Source organism: Electrophorus electricus, chromosome 22 (genome assembly GCF_041902795.1).
Source record: "Electrophorus electricus isolate QZ-2024a chromosome 22, ASM4190279v1, whole genome shotgun sequence".
In the NCBI taxonomy this organism is placed as follows: Eukaryota; Metazoa; Chordata; class Actinopteri; order Gymnotiformes; family Gymnotidae; genus Electrophorus; species Electrophorus electricus.
In genome coordinates, this window is record NC_137518.1 from 14,911,304 (window position 1) to 14,932,954 (window position 21,651).

Here is a 21,651-nt window from a genome sequence, read left to right on the forward strand (position 1 = left end):
AGCGTACCATTTCATTACATGTGGTTGTAAAACAGCACAAGCAGACGAACCTCTCTCTGCTTTAAAACAACGCACAGAACATAAACTTGTCTTAACCAACGGTCAATTATCACTTGACTGTTTTTGAAGTTATCGCCACTGAGGTTAAATCGAATAGCCCTCGAGCGACTGGCATAACGGCTCCTAGAGCAATTACCTCTCAGCCGGTGAACTATATCTAGTTTAACCTAACAAATATTGGCTACTCAGGGCTGTAAGTAAAGCAGCTTATTAACTATTAGAATAGGACAGTGTTTATGTTGTTAAAACCTTTTGACGTCGAGCCTACTCTGATTTATTCATGTAAAACAGGCTAGCCTGTTTAGCATACCTGCAAGGTTAGCTAGCTATTGTCATTTGGTGACTAACTAGTTAGTAAGAGGGTCTCCAAGCAGCCATGAGGTTTCAGCTCAGCTCCGACCACATCTCAGTCAGGTTGTATTAACCCAGGACAAAGTAAAGAGTTTTCCCTTAGAAACACTCAACGGTTATCAGTATAAACATGCGCTGTTAAGGCGTTGTAGTGTTTTTGTACTACAGCCTGTTACAGGTGTGATTTTGCCCACATCTTAATAGATCAATGTCAGACAAGCTGAGACAGAGTAGGCAAGGCCTTGCGGCAGCCTTGGTCCGGGCAACGAACGATTCACCTGAAGTTGAATCCTGCTCGTCCAACATGTCAGGACCTGTTTTGTATGTCTCTTCTTCCTTCTCTAATGAGCAACCTGAGAACCTTCATGACTGCAGCATATCCCTGTCTTACCATAATCACATCTCCAGACACCTTACTGAGCGACCTGACTTCAGATGTATAGGGTGGGTTTGCTTAAGTTTGATTACAGCATATGTTTTGTCTGTCCTGAATATGTCATAATAACCCTAATTATTTTCCACACCCATTATAATTTAGACAAGGATCCGGCCATGCGAAAGAAGACAGTTTCCTTTCCTGGACTGATGCTGAACTGCTGCATGAACTGCCAGGAATGCCCAGTCAGCAAGATTTCTCTTTATAATGTTTCAAATAATGATAGCAATATAATTGTTCTTACTTACAGATTGGAAATTGATACAGTACAATAAGAGAAAATGTAGTTTATCAGAACTGGGCAGAGTTACTAAAAAACAACTGGAGTAAAAGCTCACCCTAACACTGCCTTTGAAGAAAGCCCTTGTAAGTTGCAGTCACACCACCTCTTCTTTGTCCTTTACTCAAGAGACCTCCAGCCTGCAGACCCTAGAGGAGCTTGTGGAGAAACTGGAGTTTGAAAATGAGCCGAACTGGGAGAGTAGTAGAATGAGGCTGACCTCAGACGCAGGGTTGCCAGCAGCACCAGCAAGAGGTGACACCACCGGCAGAGCAAACCGTGGCATTGAGGATGGAGTGGCCAAGGGACACATTAGTGATGAGGACGACGGGCACTCAAATCTGCTGGAAACAGTTCTGGAAATGGAGTAGGACTACAGTCTGTCTTTCTACTAGTCAAGCATTGTCACCCACCCGCCTCACCTAAACTCAGCCAGAGGTTTGAGACACGGAACTAACACCGTCCCCCTGATTTGGCAATAAAATCAACACATAGTAATATTACTGTTTCAGTATGACCCTACTTAACCCATGCCCAAATGTGAAATTGTTTTCAAGTACAACTCAATTTTTAAAAAAATATTTCTTAAAAAATGTTTAAAAACATAAATGTGAATTAAAAACACTTTAAACTTATAACTGAACACTATAAGTAAACAGCAAAAAGGTCTGTTTTCAGTGTTTTGGGTGACCCTTGATACAACCACTTTTTCCTGTTTTTCCTGTCTGTCCTGTCTGTTATGTCAGCCTTGACCATTGCCCTGATACTTAATCCTGGTTTGTAAATCCAAATCCAGTCTAGATGTTAATAATCTCTGAGCAATTAATTCAGATGTTTGGCCACTTTCTCGTAACATTTGGTTCCTAAGTAAAACTGGAACAAAGAGCAAATGTCATGGTGTCACAGCGCTCCTCCCCCCACAAGTCACATGGCTGGTCATTGTCACTATGGAATGTGTTACAAACCTTGGTTTGTGTATGTCTTGGGTTTCTGTGTATGTGTTTTTCGTTTAATGATAAGTGTATAACCATGATGACCGTAAATGTTATGTGAGTGCCACCGTTTTTGTGTTTTATGTCAATAACCGTCCTACATCGTCAAGGGAGTCTGTGTGTCAGCAGCGTTACACATGGTAATACCATATGAGCTTGTCAAGGACAAAACTGCAGTTAGGAATAAAATATTATACTGTAACTCAAACTGATTCAACTTACAGCCTTAAACCAATAATTGATGTTGCAACCCTGCCTCCCCTTTTACCCTCCTGTCAAAAGTTGATCTTTAACTTTATATTGCAGTGTAGTTATCAAGATTAATAGTTTGATTAACAGCCAGTCTCTGCCAGAATGATAGAGTATAAAACACTGAAGAGTTACATGTGGGCATACATACACACAGAACAAGGAAGTGAGAAATAAAACGGATGTGGCTTGTTCTATTTTAAAGACATAAAAGGAGAACAAATAACAAATTTTTGAATGTTTTATTTGAATTTAGGCAGTTGGAAGTAGTGCTGAGTTCTGCTGTACAAGGCTAAATTACTGCTGTCAATAACAGGCATTTACATTTACATCAGACACCCCCCTCACAGATTTCAAGTGGTGCCTTCATATAGTAAACATCCAAAATAACAACTGCACTTTACCAAAGTCAGCAGAGCCAGCCAACTATCAAACTGTTATTAGAGGCAGTGGTTACAAGCGATTGGACAGGGCTTGACTGTTACTGGTACTATCTTCTTCCCCACCACCACAGAAGGCCCCCAAGATAACACACCAGAATGGTTTACTTCACTTTCTTCAGGAGCAATTTGATGTCTTCTTCAATATCAATAGTTGGGAAGCTCCTGCTGTAGCGCTTGACTGGCTCTCCATCAGGGCCCACTAGGAACTTCTCAAAGTTCCAGGAAATGTCGTTCCTGCAGACTGGACTCCAGATGATGAACTTGGGGTCTGTCATCAGGGCAGTGGGGTTGTCGCTGGGGAAGGGAAGCGTCTCCTTGAGAAACACAAACAATGGGTGGGCGTCCTTGCCATTAACCTCGACCTTTTCCAGGAGTGGGAAGTGAGGCTCGAAGCCATTTCCTGGACGGACATACTTCAAGCAATTGAGTATTTCTTCGTTTTTGCCATTCTCCTGGTTTTTCAAAGAGAGAGCGAGAGAGAGAATGATTTAGAAATAGAGAGAGAGACATTCAGGTACACCACAAACAACATGCGAGGTTGTTATTTGGAAACCTCAATGACCTAAGCTTCTGGCGTAAGAGTCCCAAGACGCCTCATTATCAAGTTATGCGCAGTCATGCTGAGAACTCACAAGACAGTAAACCGTCTGACTACAGTCGACTGACCTGATGGCCGAACTGGTTGCAGGGCACTCCCAGAACCACCAGCCCTTTGTCCGAGTACCTGGAGTGGAGCTCGTTCATTTCGGTGTAGTCCCTGACGGTCGTGCCTCAGAGAGACGCCACGTTTTCAACGAGCACCACTTTCCCCCTAAATGAGGAAAAGTGCAGCATGTCGCCAGACAGGAGTCTGGCGGACACATCATAAAACTTCCTGACACTTCCAGCCATGTTACGTACCGCCGTGGCGACAGAGACGACAAACAGCCAGAATTTTGGCCGCAACTTTACTTTAGAGCTACAGATAAAACTCGAGTCAAGGGCGGGGCGTCCTAAACTCTAGATTACGTTTGTAGGCAAGCCTGCATGTCGTAACCATCCATGGTGCATTATAAAATGATATTTCTAACGCACACGAAGTTCCAAGGTGACGAAAATAAGAAAAAATACATAATAATAAGCCTTAGCTAGCATTGACCCATTACAAAATCAATTAAACACAAGACAGATTAGCTAGCTAGCTAGCTGCTTTACTAATGAAATAGATACATAAACTGAATTCTTACAGTAACAATACAGTAATAACAATATACAATACAAAATACAAACTAGTAAGATGCGATTCTGTTGCGCAGCGTCTATTATCTTAAATATTTATTTTACGTAATAATACATAGGCAAAACGTATTCTCTTTTTATCTTTTTGACACTACTTCCATATAGTAAAACTATTACCTTTAGCATTTTAAATACGTTATTATACGTGTGTACAAATGTGTAACAATATGTACTATAACAGCTGTATTTGACGTTAAGGCATCAAAGTGCACCCCTTTGTGTAGTGATGGTACATCCAGGAAGCAGATCACCACATGTCCCGTGTTTGGGGAACTGTGCTACATCAGCTGCAGTCCGCGACTGGGTTTTTCTGATTTTAACGTTATAAACAGAGATCCCTCACCTACACTTTAGCTGGTCCGCCCGAGAATATTGCCCAACGGTGTTTAACGAATGTGAATGTTACTGCAACCTCGTCTAGCTGCTGGTACTGCACGGATAAGTTGCGATGGATGTATTGACTTTGAGTGTGATTGGATTCCTCTTGATAAGTCTCCTCTTAACGGGCTATATAATGTACTCTGGTCTTCTGACGGAAATCCACATCAGGACCGGGTCTCCTCCTATCGGGGGCATCACTGTAGCTTATAAATACAAAGAGGGGCCTTATAAAGAATGCGGAATGCTGTTCTCTGAGAGTGGCAGGATAGCCCCAAAGCTGCCGACCGTAGGTGTCTTCTATGACGATCCCAAAAAGGTGAGGATGGTGTATGATCATTAAAACATATGTTGTTAAAGTACGGAATGACACAAAACTTGATAACCGAGTGGCATTAGAGATGATACTGGTCAAGGGCGCACATAAAATGGCCAGTATCAGAGGTTAGAAAGAGGAGACAGAACGTTTTTGATCTTAGACCAATAAGTAGATAATACACACATTTAACTATATATGTTCTTGGCTGTACAGAAAGCAATATCCTACACAGACCTTAAGGAAAACAAATTCTCCAATATAAAGTTCTCATGTGATCTATAGAAACAGTGTGTTTAACATATGGGACCCAGTTAAGGCTGTATGCCGGTGGCATAAATGTACACCTGTTGCAGAGTGCGCTCTTGAGAAAACGCATCACTATGTTACATAGCCAAGAGTAACAACTTGTTTTTGTACTTACATCTCTACCAAAGCTCCTGAATTTGTTAGGTCATTCATTTTGTGGTATTGGTATTTGTGTTTGTATGTGTTACAGCAGGGTTTTAGGAGCCAAGTCCAAAACTGTAATTGTAATTTATGTACTATACAATTAATAGTGTGTTCGTCTTGCTCTTTATCGGGAGTCCCTGGGGCATCTGTTGTGCTGCTTCAGCGGATCCTGATTTAGGTCCTTAACATGTAAATCCCTGGGAAGAAAATAAATGTATTCAGTTAAACTCAGTGTGTGCACCGTGCCCTCAGTGCAGTCTTGGCTGTGGCAGTATTTAATGTTCATCTTGAATACACTAACCCCAAACTGGTATTGAAAGAGGGATTCTCGGGAATCTGTGATTGCTTTCTTTATTGTAATTATGATTGGAACTTCATATTGGATTAAGAGATTCATGCACTTGCATTTTTAATTTATTGCTTTATGTAATGACTTTTTGTAATAAGTTATTACTACATTATTACAATGCGTGTCCATATTCTAACTGCGTTCTGTATGTGGCTGGTTCACCACTGGATGGAGCTGTTGTTACAGTGCGCCATCATTTCTCGAATATATGTGGGGGCGGAAATAACTTGATATTGATGTTGCTTGGCTGTATTCGCATTTCCTTTGTGATTGGGATAAATTGCATGACAGTTAGCTCGCATATCTGCCGTGCCTGAACTTACAGCCTGTTGCGTTCAGTGCCAAGCTCAAGACTCCCAATTATGAAGTGAAAAAATTCAATCGATTCTTACAAAAGTGGTTAAATCAGTGGATAGAACCGCTGATGAATAAATAAATAAATGAATTAATTTTTAACAGCCTGCTAGAGGGGAGAGATGCTGCATTAGGTCATGTTAATTGCTTAATTAAGAAATAAGAAATTTGTTATATCATTAGTTAAGAGCTGACTTCTTTGTACCAAATTAAAAGGGTTACAAACTCTTAATGCGGTCAGGAATTACAAGTCTGTGGACATCAACATGTAATTTATATGCGATATCTTGTGTCTTGCCGACAGAGTCCGATCTGTGACTTTACTGTATAAACAGGTGCAAAAATGTAATGGGGTAGTTAATATGAAAGGGCTGCGTGGGCGACTCATTTGTTTGATTGTTATAGCCTGAAAAATCAAATCCTTGAGCATGCTCTGTGTGCAGCAGTAAGACTCTGAGTGGATCGAGGACCTCAGCTTCCCTCTCTTTGTGGGACTAATGATGTGTTCATAAAGGAAAGAAGAACTGTTCTCCACTCAGCACACTTACAGTTTTCTAAGACCTGTCATCCAGTTGCCCTCTTACCTGCTTCAGTGTTTGCATGGATGCAGTGCTTTGCTGGAGAGAAGGCATAGGTTAACTAAGGACCTCAAGGACTGCTACCGTTTCCCAAACAACTTTAACCGCACTTAATAGACTTGAGTGTGCAGGTATGGTGAATAACAAACAGTCTTCACAATGAACATCATTTCAAACTGTATGAAATTATTCAGCTATAAAGCTAAGGTTGTATTTAAAATGTTAGGTTTACTGTGGCTTAATATTATACTGCATGTTTGAGTTGAGAAATGATTTTGGGAGGTGAGAATTGATTTCATTCTCAAGTTGGTTGAAAAATGGAACCTGTGAGTTAGGTCGACTAAACACATAGGTAAACAAAGCATCGTGATGCATGATATTGTGATTACTTTTGTAGTCCACTTACATAATGAGTGCAGAGTGGCGTGCTCCATTCGAGCTTTTTAAGAGTGGCCGCCATCACATGGCGAAAGAGTGACTTTGCCTACAGGAAAAATCATTCTTATCTTCCTTTTGATCAGGCGCTGCTTGGACACTCCACTGGTAGGTCCTCACTGCCCCTGATGAGAGCTCTCTATTTGAAAATAGACTTGATGGAGATGTGTGTTGATTTAAAGCTATCTAATCAACTTGTTTCTGCATCAGATAGGGCTGGGGCAAGTGCTATGTAATCTCATGGACACAATGATGACCTTAGAGATGTTGTGTTTTGTGTGGTGAAAGACACAACTTGTTGATAGCACGGTTGCTTCATGGTCATTTCAAAGACAAGCCACAGCAGTAGCACATTTCTGTCTTTGTTCTGTTGTCTGGCACACTCACAAAGTGTTTGGTAGAGGTCATCCTGAGGTCTCTCTGAAGCAGAGCTTAGCCTCTTTCTCTGTTTTATTTTGGCCCATTTCCCTCATTCACTTCCTGTCTGTGTCCCCTTCTTATTGTCTAGGGCTGTTGCCATGGCACTGATGCATGCACTACCTCTTACTTGAAAGCCCTGCTGGTATGTGGTATGAATTTGATTGACAGCTCCTGTCCATCCATGCTGAAATACTCTTTGTCGCTGCTGGATGCTTTCTCTTTTTTTCCCTTTCCCAGGCCTCCAATTAGCAACTGGCCCGGCTACGGCTTAAACCAGCTATGACTAATTGGCCTAATGATCTCAGCTCGTTAGCAGAGGGGCCTGGGGTGCCACTGCCAATGTCAGGGTTAGAAATCTCCAAAGTGCCATGTTTTCAGAACTTGAGGGAGAAAGAAAATGAGACAGAACGAAAGAGAGGGCAAAGAATTGGAAACTGCTTCTCCGGGACATAAGCTGCTCCTCTGTGACTGGTCCCCATAACCCTCGCTACTCTCCTGGATTTTGTAGTTCCTGGTGACAGCCTTCCTGTAGGCCAAACAAAATGGTGGTGGAAGAGGACTCACAGAGCTCGAGTTGGTCATTCAGAAGCCCATTCAGGACCACTTTCCCATTTGGTGGACAAAGCAAGAAGGAAAAAGAAACTGCTGGGTAGCTCGGTGGACAAGGTATTCAACGAGTAAGTGGACGGTTGCCAGTTCAAGTTGCCACTGTTCGGCCCTGAGCAAGGCCCTCAATCCTCGAGTGCTCAAGTTGTATTCAGTCATAATTCTAAGTCGCTTTGGATAAAAGTGTCAGGGAAATGTGAAAAATGTAAATGCTAAGACTGTCCTGTGGCAGGAGTGTCAGGCCTCCTGCCTACAGCATCACAATCCTGGACAACAGAGTGATTTGCCAACCAAGCCTCAGCGTTTAGCTAAGATGACCATTGAGTGACCAAGTGTTGCGATCCTCTAGAGTATGAACCGAACATCTTGGTAGCATCTGTCCTGCAACAGCAGTGTGGGGACTGTTTACGTTAGCAGAGTTTTACCAGATGACAAGAAATAAATGGTGTGCATTCTCCTCTCCAGTCTGGCACTCACACTCAGCCCGGTGCCTACTTTTGCTAATTGCTGTGTCTTATCAATCAAAGACAGATGAGGCACAGCTGGGCGCCCTGGTGCTGTGGTATGGAGTGCAGCCTCCTGTTTAGCTGTCTGAAGAAAGATGTAGATATTAGTGGAATATTGTCTTGATCCTGGCCACATGGACTTCCACAGGGATGGATCTGGTCTGGATCTGCTGCACGTTCAGCGTGGAATTTAATTGCCTCAGTACGGTAAGCAGGAGGGGGAAAAAAGCACCTCAGTAATGGTACTAAAATCTTGCTTCACGTATGATAGTCTCATCATAATATATTTTCCCCTAGGAAAAAAAACCCTCTTTGATTGAGACGTTGAAACCTAGCTATATTTTGTCCATAAGGCATACTGGATGATATAAGTTTGTATTCATATATACCTTTTGTATGTTTGCATGTTTTTGGTTTATATGGGTACATGCATTTATTTAAAAATGATGCACCTATGGCAGATATTGTAACTCGTATGTAGATTTTGAGCTAGCTCATGATTTTATATTATTGCTGTCATCCCAGCTCATATGTGATATTGGAAAAATTTCACTGGACCAAATGGTAACAAAAAATGAAGATATAGATTGAAGAGTCAGAGATGTGTTTGGGAATATCTTCACTGATTCATCAACAGATAATCCATAACAAAAATCGAGAGTTACCCTCTTCATCTCATTTCTTAGCACTTTCACATCTGACAGTGGGAGCGTGGAAAGACAGAATGAAGGAGACAGAATGAAGGAGAGAGAGATTAAGGGTAGTGGCTTCTAAAATAAACTCTGAGAGTCGCCAATAAAGTGCTCTGGATTCAATTTCCCACAAGGCCAAATGGTTCACAGGCACTCTTGTCCGTGGCTCTCTAGGGAAACCCCTCGGCCCCTCTCCCCACAGGCTCCCATGATTCCTGGCTCCGCCGGAACTGAAGCTCTGGCTCTACTCCAACGGTGAGAACACAGCCACAGACACGCTCAGCGAATGAGTTGTTCAGGAGATGTCACCTGGTATTCCCATTGTTATGGGGATTCAGAAAAACACAGGTTTGTGGTACAATCTAATTGGCTAAAGGCACTGAAATGGTGTCTGGGAAATGATTTGAATTCAGCTGTCCTCTGCCTTTATTTATATGCTTGAACTTTAATATTAATTGCAGAGCTAAGATAATAATTCAGACTAACCAGGACAATGGCTTTCAATCAGCTGTTTGACTGAGCTCAGCTGGGGCTCGGCTGTGCTTGAGTAATACGTTCCGTTTTCGTGGCGTCCACTGCCAGGTTGGTGTCTGGATTCCAGAATGGTGGCGGCATGGTTGCCGTGGGAGATCCACGTTTCAGGCTCACAGCTGTGTTTAGGCCAGAGGGGACTCGCAGTGATGGAGCATAAGTTAAACACACTCCAAATTCACAGCTAGAGGCACAAGCTCATTCAGTTTTCAGCAGTGTTCGTGGATGACACACACACACACACGCACACACACACAAAATCACTCACATACTGTGGATATTTGAAGAGAGAAAAATTATAGAGAAAGGTACCAATCCATGAAAGTAGATTTGTTCATTACTTTGGACCACCCCCAAAATGGCTTATACACCCCCAAAAGGGCTTCCATTTGTCTTGACGTCTACTTTTGCACCTAAATAAGCACACAAATCTGACTGCTCCACAACATTTGCTTTTTTCTTATATTTTTAGCCATCTCTTCTGCTCTTCAGTCAGCATCCCAAATTCATACAGCACCGTTCATTTGGGATCGGAAAGGCAAACACTGACCCTGGATCTGAGTCAGTAAAGATCTTCTTCGATTAAGTCTGAAAACCACCCTTTAAGTGAGTGTTCTGTTATTAGCAGAAGGCTGTTCTGGGCAGGTCTGTGTGGTCGCATCCCTGGGGGCCGTGGAGGGGAGTGTGGGTGACTCTGATGTAGGAGAGGAATGCCCGCTGTTCTGTAGGAGCTCCAGGTGTGCAGGGCTTATCAGTTATGTAGCTTTGACACCCGATTTTCCTCTCTCCGGATGTGGTAGCCCAATCCAGTCTCATACACACCAGCCTCCCATCCAGAACCTCCTGTGCTGTGGTTGTTAGTCACCACACAGAATCAAGCCCGGATTTCCCTAGTGCCCCGGTTTGTTTGTGTGCATGCACGTGTGTATGTGTGCATATATATGTGCATTTGCGTGCATGGTTGTGTGTGTGTGTGCCCATGCAGGAGTGAATGTGTGTGTGTGTGTGTGTGTGTGTGTGTGCATGCGAGCATGTGCATGTCCTTCAGCGCCTAATCTCACTCCCACTGAAGTTGACAGCCGGCCGCCTGTCCACGGGCGTCCGAAGCAGTCTGGTGGAGTTGCACCAATTAAAGCTGCATAAACACACACACACACACACACACACACACTGCCACCTGTGCCTGCTACCTTTCGTTATTAAATCCTACGTGTGCGTAATTTATTTTCTCTTCTCTCTCCATGCCACTTTCTGTCAGAGCAGCTGCTCCTCATTAGGCCACTTTTCTCTTTGTGACTCATCGTCAGTGTATATGTGCGTGAACGTGCGCGCGCATGCGTGTATGTGTGCGTGTGCGCGCGTGAGCGTGCTCGCATGCAGACGTGATGCGGCTGTTTGTTGAAATGCCTGGCCGGGTACAGTAGGAAAGGGTGTTTTCGTTAGGTGGAGGAGAAGGTGCTGCTAATTGCTGCCTGGAGGCGGAGCGCTTTCAGGGGCCTCTGGTGAGGGCTTTTACAAGTTGGCACAGGCACGTGGTCAAAGAGATCATGCTGAAGTTTTGCTTGAGAGTTCAGGGTCAGTCTATCTGTCAGATACCTCACTGCTAATGAATAAAGACAGGCAGCGTGGGGGGGGGGTCATCAGAGTGAAAGCCAAAAACAGGTTCTTAGAAGTACTTTGTCTTTCCTGGCAACATCCTGCATAACTTTCTAGTTATGTTTCTGTGTGTGTGTGTGTGTGTGTGTGTGTGTGTGTGTTATCCAGGTGCCAGGCTCGAAGTGCCGCTGTGTAGTGGGCAGTATTCTGAGCGAGGGTGACGAGACGCCTGCCACAGAGCTCCAGCAGCTGTACGAGAAGTGTGGCTTCCGGATCTTCACCTTCCCCGAGGTCACCCACGTGGTCTCAGCCTGCTTCCCCCACCGAACTTTTCTCTCCATCTACCTGGGAGTGTGGAGAGTCTACCCACGCCTGGCGCGTTACATTAAGGTAGCTTCCCTGAGCCCCACCCCACCACGTTCGGCCTTCGCTGATGTCGGATTTCGCAGCTCTCGCAGCTATGCGTCTGATTGGTTGAAAGACCTGTCACTCACATGTCACTGTGTTTGATGTGGCAACATTTATGAGGTACTTTCCATACGAGCATAGGATCTACATCAGGCAGTTCCTCCTGAAATGAGCAGTTGGAAGTGAGCCTGAAGAAAAAAGAACCACCAACAGCGAATAAACCCTGCACCCTCCCGCCTTTCTAACATGCACGTTGGCCACCATCAAATTTGCAGTCATAAATTTTGGAGGTGGAAAAGCCTTCTGATTTTATAATGCAATTATACTTGGTTGCCTGTTGCATATTGCACATTTTAAAGTATTGCATTCTGTATTGTGATATAGTCATTAAAAAATTCTATATTTCAATTGATTCTTTTTTTAATCGTGGCAATGTAAGAGTCACCGTGCTCAAGAATTGGCAATTGGAACTGAAAGGATTTTTTTCCCGTCTCCCCTAGTAAAATCCGATTGGCTCATGGGCCATTTCCTCTTACTTTCTATATCCAGATTGTCAGAGTTGAAGGGTTGACCTAGAACCCAGTCACTCCATTCCTCCTGCTGATCAGTACTGGGAGCAGAAGGTTAGTGGAATGGAGGTGGAGGTGTGGAAGATGCCCAAGGAACGAGAGCGGGGGGGCTGGGATGGGGTCACTGGTTGCACGGCTTGTCCCTGGAGCCAAAGCCAGCTGCACGTTCTGAACCCACCAGCTGTGAGAAGGAAGTGTCATTGAAAAGTCATGACTTCCGCAGGTGGCCGGTGTTCTGGTCATCAGTCTCATCTTTTCTCGGCAGAATTTGTAGGTGTGTGTGTATACGTGTGTGTGTGCGTGTGTGTATAAGTGTGTGTGTGTGTGTGTGTGGGTGGAGGGTGGGGGGCGGCTGTTGGTGTTAATGAATAAGAAAAAGAGAGCGTGACTAAATCCTCGTGTTCTCCTGATTTATTTGATTTATTTATTTATATGATGTATTTTCTAAGTTACAAAAAACAGCAAATGAAGAATGTTATTAAAATTTTAAGAGATAATAATACCAATACTTAAAATATCAATAATAACATAATGGGAATTGGCACTTGTGTGTGTATGTTAGATTAAAAGGAAGCACAAAGCCACTCTGTAATTACTAGGCTGGGACTTTTACTAGGAGTTCCTTAGAAGTGCGGATGTGCTTTCTCCTCTTCTTATAAAACTTTACAAAGTACTTTAATGGAATACATTTGTATTTTGTTTTCTTGAAAAGATAGAAGAATATCTCTCTTTTTCTGTCTCACTTCTGCTTACCTCTCTCTCTCTCTCTCTCTCCCCCCTCCCCCCTCTCTCTCTCTCTCTCTCTCTCTCTCTCTCTCTCTCTCTCTCTCTCTCTCTCTCTCTCTCTCTCGCTTTCTCAATTAAATTCAAGTCAACAGTGCTTTATTGGCACGAATGTTCCAAGTTACATTATTGCCAAAGCAAATTAGCATATCCAGGAAAGGGGGAAATAGGTAGGAAAATAACAAAAGAAATCACAAAACACTCAGTCAACAATAGCGGCCAACCGAGGTGTGTGCGGCAGGGTGACTTACTAGTAGGGTCTTAGGCTGTGACAAGATGCTACAAATGCTGCTGCTTGTATAATCGGCACTCTTCTCGCTCAAGACACAGGGTGGTTTTTCTTTATTACAGCAATTTAGAAACTCAGGCCAGATGCTGTTAATGTTGTTATAGAATGGCTTTCTAATTGACTTCATATTTGGAACCCTCGGTTAGGGCATGCGGCTCTATCTCCACCACTCCCAGGTGGCAGTGGGAACAGAACCAGGTTCAGTGGCCAGGCTGCGCTCACTGAGGCTGTACGAGGTCAGCATATTCCTTCACTTTTTGTCGGATAAGTTGCCAACGTGTAGTCTCAATTTAGGAACAAATAGCATCGGCGCTTGTGTCCTGCTTTTGTGGACTCTTTCCGATGTGTGATGTTTTCCTTAAGTTATTATTTGGTTGGGTCTGATTGTTTGGGAGAGTATGTAGTTGTCCTGAGGCTGTTTGCTGTTTCGGCTCACTGAGCCTCCTGGTAGAGCTGTGCTTTAGAATGGTGTGAGTTGAGGTCTCTAACGTTTACATGTTCCCAAAATTGTAATGCTCTTGTTTGGATGTTTAGTGGTAGAAGAAGCTGACCTAAGTCGGCTCTGCAGGCTTTATTCGGTATTATCCTCTCCATCCTGAGGATTTCTCGACGCCATTCTACATGAAGTGTCTCAGCTGGGTGTTTGTCCCAAATTGTGAAATCTTTTTGAGGTCCCCAAACCTTACTGCTGTAAAGTGAAATTGGCTCAGTCACCGTTTTAAATAGTTTAACCCAAATTCTAAATGAGATCTCAAATTATGTGGATGATGAACTTATTATGAAGTATGAACTTATTATACCTAAATATATGAATGTGAGTGATTGTTGAATATTTGTGTTGTTTATTATAAAACGATATGCGGTTCCTTGATTTACAGGTCTTTTATTCAGGGCTTTTATATCTTTTATTTGAGTTTTTTAGTGATTAATTTTCAGAGTCCATGGTTCACAGAATTATTCTAAAAGATACAGGTTTGTGGTAGTCCCTCTCATGAAGGCCATCCACATATATCAGACATTTAATTGCATTGTCATCTACTTCATTAATTGGTCTAGTTTTTCAGCCAATGGATTGATGTACATGTTAAATAGTGTAGGGCTTTGACGACAGCCTTGCCATACTCTTTGTGACTTGTGCAAGAATCAGCCCTGGGCGTTCCAGTTTTGACTGAACACTTACTGTGTGTGTTTATTGATTTGATGATGTTATACACTTTCCCCCAATCCCGTATTCTCCACGTTTATAGAACAAGCATTTGTGCCAAATCGAATCTTTTTGAAAATCTACAAAATCTTGCCTTTAGTTTGGTTTACATATTGATTAATAAGGGTGTATAGTGAAAATGTGCTCTGATGTTTGATAATTTGGGAGAAAGCCAATCCGATTTTGCATTATATAAGTTCTTTTAGAAATTTTATTATTCTCACATTCAGAATTCCACTGAAGGTTACTGTTGACACAGATTCCTCTGTAGTTGTTTGGGTCAAATTTATCTAAAGTTTTGTCCTTTACTCCAGACTGCAGCCTATATTTTAAACAAAACTGAAGTTTTAGAATAGCTAGTTTGAATTTCGGGTCATGTTTATAAAGATTTCGTTCAGAATGTCATCTGAGCCACTGGCTTTTCTGGGTTTTAGACTCTAAGCTTTTCCTCTAGTTCTCTTTTTAGTGATACGGTTTGATAATCCTTAATTACAGTCTCAAGGGATTTGAGTTTTTCTGATATTTTCTGTTGCTCTTCATTTGTTGTGGGATTGCTATACTGTTTTTCACAATGTTTCTTTCGATGTATCTCCCTTTTTAATTGTTGTTATGGTGCAGATTGTTTAGTGATTTCCAATTTTCCCAGAATTGCCTATTGGAGTTAGCAAATTCTTCCAAATAATTTATTTTATTTCATGTGTGTTTGTATTTCTTTGTTTTTATTGCATGACTATATTTATTGAGGGCATCACAGTACTTTGTGCAGAGTTCCTGGATATGTGAATCCTGGTGATTTTGGTTTGGATAACTTTCCTTTCTTTCCCCCGATCAGTTAGATTCTTTCTCTAATTTTCTTTTTCTCAAGCTGTGCAGTGGTGTTGTTGTTTTCCATGTACAAGCTGCAGTGTACATCGACCCCCCACCCACAGTGTTACTATGGTTATAGGGTTTATAGGGTTTAAGGAGTTCACCTGCACCTCAGTCATGTCAACATGCAGGAGACCGTTTGTACTTAGAATGAGGCATTTCCATTCTCCTTTGAATTATCCCTTTTACTTAAGCATGTGCATACATACTTTTTACTCATTTTCAAACTTTCTAGCAAATAATACTTGAAAGGGAAGGCCTCTTGTGTGTGTGTGTGTGTTTGTGCGTATGTGTGTGTGTGTGTATGGATGAGATATCACGCTTGACCATAGCCCAGAATCTTCAGGCTAGATATCAGAGGGTGTGATGCAACTCACTAGTGCCTTACCGGCTGAGTTTAATCAGCTAGCACTCCACGGGAAAATGCTCCGAGATTGCTTCACGCTCGAGGGCCATCCTGGGACATTCAGCGTCTGCATTCGAGTGCAGGCAAGCCCTTAACAACTCTCCCTGCCAGAGTATGGATGACCTCCTTCAGATACCATAATCCGAAGTGACCCCATCTCTGCGCCCCTCCTCCCTGGGTTTGCACTGGGGTTCCCTACCTGTCTGGATACGCCACACGACACCTGGAGCCTGGCCAAAGGTTAAATTAGTTAATTGGAAATAAAAGCCAGGAGGCTCCAATTAACGAGGAGCGTATCCCAATTAGCACAGTGCATGGTATCGCATTAGCTGGGTAAAGTACCTTTTACTTCGTCATTAGCACTTTTCTACATGAGGGTCTGTGGAGGACAGTAATAATAACAACGATACATTTCATTTTGAATTCATCAGTCAAATTGGGGAAATAAACCAGAATAAAGTTTGTCTGCTCTGGAGCTGTTGGAGCGCAGCCGTCTTAGTGCCTCACAGGCCGCCTTTTCTCCAAGGTCGCTGAGCGGCACTTTCCTCGAGAAAAACCGAACTCGTCTGATCCTCTTCATACACTTCTCCCCCGCAAAAGACTAATGGTACTGGTCGTGCATAGCCTTGAATTCAAGGCGATACAATACCGCCTGGCTACGCAGAACTACCCGTGAGGATTCAGCACCGTGTCTTGAGGGACGTCAGTCAGGTTTTGTTCTAGTGAGTAACTACGGAGTTAGGTATGTGCCAAACGTGTTCCAAAGCAAGGTCTGTGAGCTCTGTAGGCAGAGGCTTGACCCCTGTCCTGCTCTTCGTAGTCGGCCTATTGCCCTTCGGCTACCATTTTGTTTTACTTCCTCCATTGATTTACTTATTTGTTTCGTGTTTTGGCATGTTTGAAGGTGAGGGCCTTAAATGTGGCGCAGTAGCTGAAAGTTTGTTTCAGATGATTCCACCATGTTGAGTGAAAATGAAAACCAAAGGAAGTGATGCAGCAGCAAAAAATAAATAAATCTCAGCAAAATTCCCCCAAAAAATACAAACAGAAGCTGAGAATATTTTGGCAAAACAGAATCAGATGACCACAAAGCGTAGTAAAAGTAGCAATTTATTTTGAACTATTTTTTTGTTTAATACTGTGAAAAAAAAAAAAAAAACATGATTCATTTGTGTTTCTTTCATGACTCAATTCAACTTTTACCATAACATGTTGGTAAACACATCAAATAGATCTCATTCAGCGATCAGCAACCTAAACAAAGTTTCTGAGTCGGTGAACTGAATCATTCCTAGAATTCATTCTAAATTGAATTCAGACTCTGTATGAACTTGGTTGTCTTTCAATATTTGTCATAAGAAATTTCTTAGACGTATGTGTGTGTGTGTGTGTGGGTGTGTGTGTGTGTGTGTGTGTGTGTGTGTGTGTGTGTGTGTGGAGACAGCAACCTTGTCGAACTTTACATGGAGCCAAGGAGAGTCGTTTGATGGGTACTGGCGGCATCCAGCAGACACTCTGTTCTCAGGGGTTCTCTCATCGCCCTTGCGTTGCCGTGGCTACAGATTGCTTGCTTAAGATTCTAATTCCACCCAGGATAATATAGGGAATCCCCATGGTAACCAGAAGCACGATCTATGATATGTGTCACCATAGAAATAGAATTATCTGTGTGTAACAAAGTGGTCATGGCCTCTGGTGTCCAAGCATAGACACAGTCCAGGGGTTTATTAATTCATACACTCATTAAACCTATCCCTAGTCATGGCACAGTTTGACATGGCTCTCTAGAATGTCATTTACACAATGCAACGCTTGTAAATAAATTTGAGCTCAAGTGAAGCTTCCCACTGTGTCCATAGCATTCTCAAACTGTCCCCAATTATGCTTAGAAAATGAGAAACCAGTAGCCGCCAGTGGACTTGCGCTGACAGTCATGTTGTGTGACCCAATGGGATCCTTTGCGCAGCGTTTTCTCAGACCCACAAAGAGACACACACACAATGTAATGTCTACTGGAAATATGAAGCCAATGTCTTTTTTTTCTTCAAAGTAGAAATAACCTGTTTTTCTTAATCTATTAGGAATTCAGTGGCATCACACTGTCATCCTCATCAAACTACACTACTGAAGTACTGCTATTGAATTTTAACTAATCAGTACAATTTTTTTCAGCCTTCTACAGACCCGTTACTGCACTTATGCAACCTTACACATAAAAGAACGATCCCGTTCTGTTCCACACAGCGAGAGATGCAGATTTTTAAACCGAAGCAGGAAAAATACCATCGCTCTCAGATCAGTGCTAAGCATCAGCCAGCGTGCCGACTCTAGCTTTTCCAGGTTGTTACTGGGAGAGAGCAGGTAGCATGTTGTGTCCCCACACACAGGCGGTGTCGCTGCTCCCGTCACTATGCTCTCCTGTGTTAAGTGTGCATGAGTGAGACCATGAATGAAACGGCCTTCTGCTACTGTATACCTACAGCCACTGAACGCCCCCATCTCTGTTCTCTCACTGTCTTTGTCTCTTTCCTCCTCTTTCTCCATCCCTCTTTCATGTCCCCTCCTAGTCTTTTCTCCATCCCTCTTTCATGTCCCCTCCTAGTCTTTTCTCCATCCCTCTCTCATGTCCCCTCCTAGTCTTTTCTCCATCCCTCTCATGTCTCCTCCTAGTCTTTTCTCCATCCCTCTCTCATGTCTCCTCCTAGTCTTTTCTCCATCCCTCTTTCATGTCCCCTCCTAGTCTTTTCTCCATACGTCTCTCATGTCCCCTCCTAGTCTTTTCTCCATCCCTCTTTCATGTCCCCTCCTAGTCTTTTCTCCATCCCTCTCTCATGTCCCCTCCTAGTCTTTTCTCCATCCCTCTCATGTCTCCTCCTAGTCTTTTCTCCATCCCTCTCTCATGTCTCCTCCTAGTCTTTTCTCCATCCCTCTCTCATGTCCCCTCCTAGTCTTTTCTCCATCCCTCTCATGTCTCCTCCTAGTCTTTTCTCCATCCCTCTCTCATGTCTCCTCCTAGTCTTTTCTCCATCCCTCTCTCATGTCTCCTCCTAGTCTTTTCTCCATCCCTCTCTCATGTCCCCTCCTAGTCTTTTCTCCATCCCTCTCTCATGTCCCCTCCTAGTCTTTTCTCCATCCCTCTTTCATGTCCCCTCCTAGTCTTTTCTCCATACGTCTCTCATGTCCCCTCCTAGTCTTTTCTCCATCCCTCTCTCATGTCTCCTCCTAGTCTTTTCTCCATCCCTCTCTCATGTCCCCTCCTAGTCTTTTCTCCATACGTCTCTCATGTCCCCTCCTAGTCTTTTCTCCATCCCTCTCTCATGTCTCCTCCTAGTCTTTTCTCCATCCCTCTCTCATGTCTCCTCCTAGTCTTTTGTCCATCCCTCTCTCATGTCCCCTCCTAATCTTTTCTCCATCCCTCTCTCATGTCCCCTCCTAGTCTTTTCTCCACCCCTCTCTCATGTCCCCTCCTAATCTTTTCTCCATCCCTCTCATGTCCCCTCCTAGTCTTTTCTCCATCCCTCTCTCATGTCCCCTCCTAGTCTTTTCCCCTGTCCCGCTTCCTCTGCCTCCCTTTCACTCTCTCTCACTCACCCCCCCCCCCCCCCACGTCCCATTTCCTTTTACGCTGTCTAAAGTGAGAGTGCACGTGATCGGTGTGGTGAGTTTGTTTTGCACATGGAGGAAACATCTTTCCCAAATGCCACAGTGACATTTGAGTGCGGTTGCCGGATCTGTGCTTTAGATTAACAGAGGACAATGAAACCAACCTCCCTGCTGGTTGACTATCAGAAGCCTCCGGATGCTTAACGCTCTTAATATCTCTTATAGTGGAGGAGATTGAACTACTAATCCCTGGTATACTTTAATAACAGTTTGATCATTACTGAGAATGTGACCCGTTCTCTCTAAATTACTGGCATCCAAGGATGTCCGAGCATAACTCTGTGACAGTAATGCCATTGTTCCAGCTTTACAAATGAAGAGAATAAAATTAGTGTGAGTTTCAGTTTAGCAAGCAGTTTGCTCAGTCTTAGGGAGGAAATCCGCTTTTTAATTTTTTCAGCAAATTGGTCAACATTGCAGAACAAAGCCATGGTAATATAATGTAAGATAAATGATCTGTTACTAATATTCCTATTGTTATTGTTATTGTTATTATTGTTAAACAGGTAACAATTCCACTGTATTCACATACTTGGTGTGATGCAGTAATCTCAACCAAAGAAATCCAAGCTCTTTTAAAAAAGTATTTCAACAGTGTAATTGTTTTGAAAGATTAAATATCACTGCATATCGCTAACATGGTTATGATGGTGAAAACCTTTTCTTGGGTTCATAATCATTATTTCTGACATCTCTGTAACTGTCAAGCTGTCATACAGTGAAACCCCAGTTGACCCGCTTCAGTTGGTATCGACAAGCTGGTGCCACACTCTTGTTTTCAAAAGAATCACTGCCTTGGGCAATTGCCAGGTTAGCATAATCAAAAATGAATAAGCATTGTGTTGGCAGAACATGGGCTGAATATGAGAGGAGTTCTTGGTCTGCCTCAAAGCTTGGGTTACTTTTTGCCTTTTTAAAAAGTTTTGGTGGGTTCGTCCCTGAAAAGACTCGATTCAGTTCATTATTAACAGCTGGATTGGCTGAAATAAAGTCATTTTTAGGGTTCAGATTGTTTGTTTGTTTATTTGTTTATGATGTTCCACTTTGTCGTATGGCTTTGCATTACAGTGGGTTACTCCTACAGCTGTATGTATGAGAGGAGGCTGTGCATTAGTCCTCATTGATATCATATCAACACCATGTGTCCCAGTGAGCAGGTTTCACAAACAGGTCAAGAGGTCAGCATCTTATGCCAACGGAGGATGACTCTGTCTGACTCCTTAGAGGCAGATGAAGTTACTCAACCCACACAAAAACAAGACAAGCTCCTCAGGTGGGGAGGGCAGAATCAGTGTGCAGTGCCCAGCAGATGCTGAGAAACAGTTTTCTTTCGTATGTGGGGGGGTATAAATAAATACATAAGTGAATAAATACATAAATGAATAAATACATACTGTACTGTAGTAGTTATCATAAAATTCTTCTTCTACTCTTCCTCTATTTTTTTCTTTTTCTTTTTCTTTACATTTTTCTATAGTAATTACACTCAACTTTACATACAGACCTTTACTTTAAAGATGTTTTCAGAAAGACCTTTGAACATTGTAATAACTCTGACCTTTTAGGCATACACTAATAAAGCATCTTGGCCTTAAAGCTAAAAATATGGTGCATTATGTATATGTTCTGACTGTTCAGACAGACCTTTTGCAGTGGTTTAGTATGTACACTAATATATTCAAAATGTATTAAACTATTAACTAAATATGGACTGTTTTTTTCTGCAGTTTATTTTAAAAGTATTTTTAAGGTTTTAAACTTTTGAAGATTTAAAATCATTTTAATTTTAGGCGGCCTTGTTTTAAAAAGCTTTTATAATACAAAAGCTTGTATTAAAGCTTTTAAGACCTTTATATTGCAGTGAAAGTCCCTTTGGAGGATTGATGACATGGTTTCGATGACTTAATTAAATACTGTAAGAAATAACAAATAACAAATAACAAATTACCATGCTAAAAAATAATAATTGGCCAAGTACCTAGACAGAAATTAATCGCTGATTGGGTTAAATTGTGTTGTGAACAATGATTCTCCACTGATCTTTTGTTTTAGTCCTAAAATGACTTGTAAATTTGTCAACTTGTCGAGTTTGGACATGTACAGCTGGTGTAATTAAACAGAATAAAACCTCTTTGGTGTGGTGAAATTTTTCACCCTCC

At 42.5% G+C, this 21,651-nt stretch overlaps 2 protein-coding genes and 1 long non-coding RNA gene across 3 annotated transcripts in view; 2 read left to right on the plus strand and 1 right to left on the minus strand.

Annotated features, from left to right (window-relative positions):
* Positions 1-121: 121 nt before the first annotated feature.
* On the plus strand, positions 122-3,134 carry LOC145653053 (uncharacterized). Its single transcript, XR_014119315.1, has 3 exons — positions 122-855; positions 950-1,032; positions 1,257-3,134. It is a non-coding gene; the product is annotated as an uncharacterized LOC145653053 (long non-coding RNA).
* Positions 2,597-3,783, minus strand: gpx1a (glutathione peroxidase 1a). The gene is made up of 2 exons (XM_027012469.3): positions 3,478-3,783; positions 2,597-3,263 (listed from the first exon to the last, which is right to left on the minus strand). The coding sequence occupies exons 1-2, from the start codon at positions 3,700-3,702 to the stop codon at positions 2,913-2,915; spliced, it is 576 nt and encodes a 191-aa protein (XP_026868270.2). The 5' UTR covers positions 3,703-3,783; the 3' UTR covers positions 2,597-2,912.
* A 179-nt stretch (positions 3,784-3,962) lies between these two features.
* tex264b (testis expressed 264, ER-phagy receptor b) overlaps positions 3,963-21,651 on the plus strand; it is a 41,601-nt gene continuing 23,912 nt past the window's right edge. Inside the window, exons 1-2 of the mRNA XM_027012468.3 lie at positions 3,963-4,786; positions 11,472-11,693. Coding sequence (XP_026868269.2) covers positions 4,538-4,786; positions 11,472-11,693 — 471 coding nt within the window. The 5' untranslated portion in view covers positions 3,963-4,537. The remainder of the gene's footprint in view (positions 4,787-11,471; positions 11,694-21,651) is intronic.